The following is an 8182-nucleotide window of genomic DNA, read 5'->3' as shown; positions in this document are numbered from 1 at the left end:
AAAAAAAAAAAAAAAAAAAAAAAATCTGATTCCAAGAAAAAATCTTTTATATTTCTGCCCCAAGTATAGCTTTACCTGTTCCCCACTAAAATATGTATATATATGCTAAAATATATGCATATGTATTTTGCCTTGTCCTAGCCATTTTGCTTAGTTTGTCCTGCATATATGAAATCCACATTGTCTTGCTGTATTCTGTAAGTCCCTTCATGATCTGGTGTTTTTTACTCATGTAACTTGTGCCTCAAGCTCTGCTGTCCTTATTAAGCTGTTAGCCCCACTGAATTCTCATTTCCTAAAATATGCCAAGCTCATTCTTGCAGCAGGGCCTTCACATTGGCTATTTGATCCGTCTAGAAAATGCTTCCCGTGTGTGTGTGTGTGTGTGTGTGTGTGTGTGTGTACACACACATCTTCCCATGACTGCTTTCTAATCATTCAGGCTTTAGCTCACATGTTACTTCTTCACAAAGGCTGTCCCCAACCACCCTATCAAAAGTAGCCCCTTTTCCCAGTCTTGATCTTTATGTTACCTTCATGGTACTTATCACAAGCCAAAGAATGTGTTTTTTTCTATCTTTGCCTACTAGAATGTAAACTCCGCAAGAGACAGGGACCTCTGCTGTATCTCTAGCGTCTAGCATACCAAGGACTCAACAATTACTTGTTGAATGAATGAATATATCTTGAATGTCAAATGATTAACTATTTTATTTAACTACTTCTAATGTGTAGGATTTTGGAGATGGAGGTGCTTTCCCAGAGATCCATGTGGCCCAGTATCCACTGGATATGGGACGAAAGAAAAAAATGTCGAATGCACTGGCCATTCAGGTGGATTCTGAAGGAAAAATTAAATATGATGCAATCGCTCGACAAGGACAGTCAAAAGACAAGGTAATCCTCTCATGTTTTCCCTCAATGATAAATATTTTAGGAAACATTTTAAATTTTGTGGACACAATGAATCTCTTGCTGTTTGAATTATGTTAAAAGTAGCAATGGCTGGACATGGTGGTTTGTACCTAGATTCCCAGCTACTTGGGCGGCAGAGGCAGGAGGTTTGATGGAGCCCAAGAGTTTGAGAATACAACGAGCCACTGCACTCTTGCTTGGGTGGCAATACCTTGTTTTAAAAGGGGGAAAAAAGTACATTTTAAAACAGTTACTTTATATTACTAACATTCTAAAACTGCCAGTAAATTTTTTAAAGTCTGGAATCCCAGAGCCTTTACCATCAACTTTTAATTTCTCCTGTAGTTTCTTCTAGTTTTTTCCTGTAGTCTTTACTGATTTCCTCCATGTACTTAGAGTACTTAGATATTTAATAGTTCATTTGAATATAATAAATTACACAAACTTCTTTTGCCCTAGATTAAATACAAAACTAGCATTTGCTATCCAGATTTAGGATGGCCCTGCTACGAAGTAATCCATAGGCCAAAAATAAAATGCTTAAAATAATCTCATCACAGAACAGCTACACTCAGGGCCAAGGAACTATTTTTAAGAAGACCTAGTTTTTTTTTTTTTTCTTGTAAATAAATACTCAAGATAGAAGTGAAAGATTTCTTTAGAACTGATGATGTTTGGAAAAATACTTGAGAGCTTTCAGTACCTATCGTTTGCCTCTCTGTACCCTGCAAACTTTTTCAATTTACCCTCTAAAATAACACTAACAACCCATCCTTTTCTTCTGCATCATGGCGGCTGAGCTTTGAGGGAAGACAATTATGCAGTCATGCAGATTTATATCTACTGTTTCAGCTCAGCTCCCTTGGTACTCCTGCCAAACTTTTAATTCCTACTCCTCTCATCCCATCTCATTCTTAGCAGGTGACTCCGCCATCTATTTGAATATAAAGACTGTTGGAAGAAAATTGTCAGTTTTCTTCATCCTGCACTTGTGTTTTTTCCTTGACTTTTACTTTCGTTTTTTGCATGAAATGCCTTCTTCTGTCTAAATCTAATCTTTTTTTTATTTTATTTTTTATTTGTTTTTTTGAGACAGGGTCTTCTTCAGTTGCCCAGGCTAGAGTGCAGTGATCATGATCCTGGCTCACTGAAGCCTCAACTTCCTGGGCTCAAGCAATCCTCCCACCTCAGCCTCTCGAGTGGCTGAGACCCCAGATGTGCACCACCATGCCCGGCTAATTTATTATTTTTTTGTAGAGGTGGGATATCCCTATGTTGCTCAAGCTGGTCTTGAACTTTTGGGCTCAAGCAATCCTGCCTCTACCACCCAAAGTGCTGGGATCACAGGCGTGAGCCACTGCACCTCGATCTATACCTAATCTTGCCATATGTGTTCTGGATCTCAATCCCTTCCCTCTTCCTTTAGGAACCTTACCTACTAGTTAATCTCAACAGTTCTTCACTTCTCCTCTTCTAATGGCTCTTTCCTGTTAGCATTTGAATGTGCTTGTTTTTCTTGTCATTTGTTTGTTCTTTTTTAGATTGTAGTACCGTGGCACCCTCATAGCTCATTGCAACCTTGAACTCTCAGGCTCAGGCGATCATCCTACCTCAGCCTCCTGAGTAGCTGGGACTGCAGACACGCACCACCATGCCCAGCTAATTTTTTTATTTTTAGTAGAGCAGAGGGCTCACTGTTTTGCCCAGGCTGGTCGTGAACTCCTGGGCTCAAACAATCCTCCCTCCTTAGCCTCCTAACTCCCAAAGCACTGGGATTATAGGTGTGAGCCACCATACCTGGCCTTTGTTTTCTGCTTTATTTTTGCTTCGTAACAACCACTTCAGTAAAGCCATAACTTTGCTAAACACATGATCATGGCTTTAATTTAATTTTATTTATTTGAGATTGGATCTTCCTCTGTCTCCCAAGCTAGAGTACAGTGGTGTGATCATGGCTCGCTGAAGCCTTGACCTCCAGGGCTCAAGTGATCCTTTCACCTCTGCCTCCCAAATAACTGGGACTATAGGCACACACCACACCTGGCTACTTTTTTTTTTTTTTTTTTTTTTGGAGACGGAGTCTTGCTCTGTCACTGAGGCTGGAGTGCAGTGGCGCAATCTCAGCTCATTGCAAGCTCCACCTCCCAGGTTCACGCCATTCTCCTGCCTCAGCATCCCAAGTAGCTGGTACTACAGGCGCCCACCACCATGCCCAGCTAATTTTTTGTATTTTTAGTAGAGATGGAGTTTCACTGTGTTAGCCAGGATGGTCTCAGTCTCCTGACCTTGTGATCCGCCCACCTTGGCCTCCCAAAGTGCTGAGATTACAGGCGTGAGGCCGCCTGGTCTTTCTTATCTTTTGAAAGATAGGCTTTTCCCTGAGTACCTACTCTCAGTGTTCCCTCTAACTACCACCTAATTTTCTTCACTTTTTTCAGATTTCTTTCAGGAGTTGCTTTTGCCCTATTCTTCACTTTCCTTTCACTCTTCAGTTCACTACAAAATGGCCTCACCTAAACCAGTTTGATGAGGTACTCTCTGGCAAAAGTCTCTTAACATATTTTTTTACAGCCCATTCTCTTTATATATATTTTTTTCTTTTAATCATTCTGTGACTCTAACCAAAAAACACAGCACATTCTCTTTAACTAATGTAATTTATTTGCCACTCATATGCTGATAGACTGTTCAATCTGTGTCCAGCCCAGTATTCTCTGCTGGGCTGTAGGTCCTTATATCTTACTGTCTACAAGGGCAAGTGTATCTAGATTTCCCTAAAGTGCTACCTAATCAAATCCAAACTTAAATGCATAATTTTCCACTTAATCTACTTGCTATTTCTCTAACTCAGTAAATGGTAGTGGTATTTCCGTAATTGTTTATGCTGAAAGCCTGGGAGTCATTTTTTCTTACTATTATATTGATTTAAAAAAAATTATACAAATAGGCCAGACGCAGTGACTCATGCCTGTAACCCCAGCACTTTGGGAGGCTGAGGCGGTGGATCACCAGGTCAGGAGATCGAGACCATCCTGGCTAACACGGCGAAACCCAGTCTCTACTAAAAATACAAAAAATTAGCCAGGCGTGGTGGCGGGCGCCTGTAGTCCCAGGGACTTGGGAGGCTGAGGCAGGAGAATGGCACGAACCCAGGAGGCAGAGCTTGCAGTGAGCTGAGATGGCACGACTGCACTCCAGCCTGGGTGACAGAGCAAGACTCTGTCTCAAGAAAAAAAAAATTATGCAAATAATATATTATGGTAAAAGATACGATAAGTATATGTCACAAGTATATACAGTACTGCCCACTTTTCTCCTATTTTACTTCCCAGAGGTAACTGCTGTTACTACAGTGATACATATAATTCCACATTTTTGTTATGGATTTAGATGTTTATATTCTCATTTTACATATACATACACACTTAGAAACTTTTGTTTACATGAATGGAATTCTAGTGCCCATAACTTCCTTTGACTTAGTTTGTTTTGTTTTGTTTTGGTTTTTTGCTTAACATATTTGACAATTTTTATTAGTACATATAGGTCTACTTCATTTTTTTTTTTTTATTAATCTGTATAGGATTCCATCATGTGGTTATCTGCTAGTTTTGTTAAGCATTGGTGGTTTTTAGTTTTACAGACAAATATATTCAAGATCCACATACAAATATCTTGTTGAACGTGATTATTTGTTTAAAATAAATTCTTAGATGTGGACTTACTGGCTCAAAGGCTATTCAAATTTCACATGTGACACATACTGCCCATATGTTCTCTCTGCTTAGCAATCATTCTGGTTCTTGTTTCCCTCAGACCTTCCATCTATTTAGTCTCTGTAAACTATCTTATTTTCTTAACACTTCTCAAGTATATTCCCCTCTCTGCTAGTTAGTTCAGGCCGTTTTCATTTCTTGCTTGATTACTGCAGCCTGGAACCATCTCATTGCCATTTGTCTTGCTGGCGTGAACAAACAAATTCATCTATGTCTGTTTCTTTCTCTCATCATGTATGTACACATACACGCAAGTGTGCACAATTAAAATCTTTCTATGGCTTCCATGGGTAAGGACTAAGCTGCTATGGCATGCTTGACCCCTTACTCACTTTTCTGGCCTAGCTCTGACTCTCATCAGAATACTGAAATCCAAAAATAAACAGTTCAGTTTTAGCCATTCTGTTTGTTTTCACTATAAAATAAATACTATTATAGGTGTTCTTGTTTGTTTTCGAGACACAGTCTTGCTCTGTCACCCAGGCTGGAGTGCAGTGGCGCAATAATGGCTCACTGCAGCCTTGAGCTCCTGAGCTCAAGTGATCCTCCCACCCAAGCCTTCTGAGTAGTTGGAACTACAGATGCACACCACCACACCTGGCTAATTTTTGTATTTTTTGTAGTGACAGGGTTTCTTTCACCTTGTTGCCCAGGCTGGTCTCAAACTCCTGAGCTCAAGTGATCTGCCTGCTTTGGCCTCCCACAGTGTTGGGATTACAGTTGTGTGCCACTGCACCCAGCCAAGGTGGTTAAGAAGAAAAAAACTTTTTTTTTCCGAGACTGAATCTTGCTTTGTCACCCAGACTGGCGTACAGTAGGGCAATCTCAGCTCACTGCGACCTCAGCCTGTCCAGCTCAAGCAGTTCTTCTGCCTCAGCCTTCTGAGTAGCTGGGATTACAGGCACCTGCCACCAGGCCCAGCTCGTTTTTGTATTTTTAGTAGAGATGGGTTTCACCATGTTGGTTAGGCTGGTCTTGAACTCCTGACCTCAAGCACTCCACCTGCCTCAGCCTCCCAAAGTGCTGGGATTACAGGTGTGAGACACTATGCCCAACCAAGAAGAAAAAATGTTCAGGCATTCCCTATAAATATTTGCCATGAGGAACTACTCGTAGCTCCCATAATATGACACATTGTCTCTTGAGACTTCCCATGGATATTCTTTTTCCTAGAAAGTTCTACCCTTATTCATTCTCTGACTTAATTCTATTGCTTTCCGTTCTCAACTCACTCTTCACTATTCCAGGGTGTTGTCTTGGACCTCCTGGCTAGACTGAGTGTCCCTCTTCTCTACTCCCAATGTTTATCATAGCAGTCATCACCTTTTGTTGTAATTATATGTTCACTCATAATCTATATCATTTGACTATAATGTTTTTAAAGGCAGGGATTATATATTTGTATTTCCCTCTTTGATGCCTTACTGCCTGAAAGTTTGACACATAAGGCATCCACCAGTGTTTGTTCAGCGAATAATAGTGGTTTTCATTGTATAACACAAAACCACCTCTCCTGAAGCCAGTGAGGAAGTATAGTCCCCTCCTGCAAAAGGAAAATTAGGCCCCTATACATGGAGAACATATACTGGAAATTTACCCTATATCATGGAGGCCTTCACTTCACTTCAGTTGCCTTTGTTTCGGTGCATCTCTCCTTGGGGGTAATCACTCTTCTTTATTGGTATGTGCTACCTCTCCAGTCCCATTTGGTAGCAAAAAGCAACATCTAAGGGCAACAATTTGGCATTGGCAGGTTGTGTTATTTTGAATGAAATACAGCTTTGGTCCATTTTGCATTATATTTCAAGACTAGAAACCAAGAGTTTTATCTGATTTCTAGGGAATGATGTTTAAATCACTGTCTGTATTGGTGATTATTTTGTATTCGAAATAGAGTAGAACTGTTCAGACTGAACTATTTATTTTTGGAGTTTAGTATCTTGGCCAAATAAGGTCTCCAAAGCATTGTTCCTTTTTTTTCTTTCTTTTTTTTTTTTTTTAATTTATTTATTTTGTTATTTTTTTGAGATGGAGGCTTGCTGTGTTGCCCAGGCTGGAGTGCAATGGTGCAATCTTGGCTTACTGCAACCTCTGCCTGCCAGGTTTAAGTGATTCTCCTGCCTCACCATCCCACATAGCTGGGATTACAGGCGCATACCACCATGCCCAGCAAATTTTTTTGTATTTTTAGTAGAAGCAGCATTTCACCATGTTGGCTGGGCTGGTCTTGAACTCTTAACCTCAGGTGATCCACTCACCTTGGCCCCCAAAGTGTTGGGATTACAGGCATGAGCCACTGTGCCCGGCCAGATCATTCCTTTTGTCTGTAATGCAGCCACTAGAACCCCAAACTGGGACCACTTTTCAGGTTTATATCTTTTTGTTTGTTTGTTTTCTAGAAGTGGATAGATTCATGCATGAAGTTTGGAATGCATTGAATAATTCAACATTAATTGAGTAATTATTACACACCATTGGCATTGGGGGAGCCCTTCTTGATTGTTTGGGACCGTCTTTAGCATTGTACAATGTTTAGCATAAGTGGCACTACCTATAAATCCTAGTAGTGTCCCCATCCTACCCCCATTGTCTTAACTGGAAACACCTCACACATTTACAAAGGCACTGGGAGAGAGGAGTTAGAGGTGGCAGTGATGCCCTGTTTGACAATCACTGATTTTCCTGTTTTAGAAGAAATAGAAATGGGCTGCATAATATATAAAATAGGATTTAAAAAATTTGTTATTCCTGAGACTGAACAGGTTATTGAATTTCTGAATTTGGACCAAGATTTCTGATTTACTTCCAAGAAGTCTGGTATTCTTCAGAAACCAGGGAGTTCTCACTGAAATATTAACAGTGAATGAGAAAGAATGGAAAATGCTAGGTGGTAGGTATAAGAGGTGAGAAGAATCAGTGAGGATTCTAAGACATAATATTCTAGGACAAGTCTAAGGCAATTGATCTCTCTACATGTGAAATGAGTACTGTGTATACGACTTATTAGTAATGCAAAATTGGGAATGATAAAGTTTTTTTAGTGTAAACCTTGATACAACCAAATGCTTTTTTTCCTCATTATGATTTGAGTGATAAATCTTTTCTTTTTTTTTTTTTTTTTTTTGAAATGGAGTTTTGCTCTTGTTGTCCAGGCCGGGGTGCAGTGGCATGATCTCAGCTCACCGCAACTGCCGCCTCCTGGGTTCAAGTGATTCTCCTGCCTCAACCTCCCAAGTAGCTGGAATTACAGGCCTGCACCACCATGCCTGTCTAATTTTGTATTTTTGGTAGAGACGGGGTTTCTCCATGTTGGTCAGGCTGGTCTCCAATTCCCGACCTCAGGTGATCCGCCCACCTTGGCCTCCCAAAGTGCTGGGATTGCAGGTGTGAGCCACCGCACCCGGCCAAGTGATAAATCTTGAAATAAGGGCTTGGTGTATGTATTTTTCCTTCTGAAATAGTTATGTAAGAAATATCACATACAGGACAAG

At 40.4% G+C, this 8182-nt stretch overlaps 1 protein-coding gene across 1 annotated transcript in view; it reads left to right on the top strand.

The window, feature by feature from the left end:
- SNW1 (SNW domain containing 1) overlaps window positions 1–8182 on the top strand; it is a 45205-nt gene that overhangs the window by 10828 nt on the left and 26195 nt on the right. The window contains exon 3 of the mRNA XM_017880652.1: window positions 736–897. Within this exon, the coding sequence (XP_017736141.1) occupies window positions 736–897 (162 nt within the window). The remainder of the gene's footprint in view (window positions 1–735; window positions 898–8182) is intronic.

Source organism: Rhinopithecus bieti, unplaced genomic scaffold, assembly GCF_001698545.2.
Source record: "Rhinopithecus bieti isolate Rb0 unplaced genomic scaffold, ASM169854v2 scaffold_11380, whole genome shotgun sequence".
In the NCBI taxonomy this organism is placed as follows: domain Eukaryota; kingdom Metazoa; phylum Chordata; class Mammalia; order Primates; family Cercopithecidae; genus Rhinopithecus; species Rhinopithecus bieti.
Note: the sequence above shows the minus strand (reverse complement) of the source record. Positions and strands in the feature narration are given on the sequence as shown.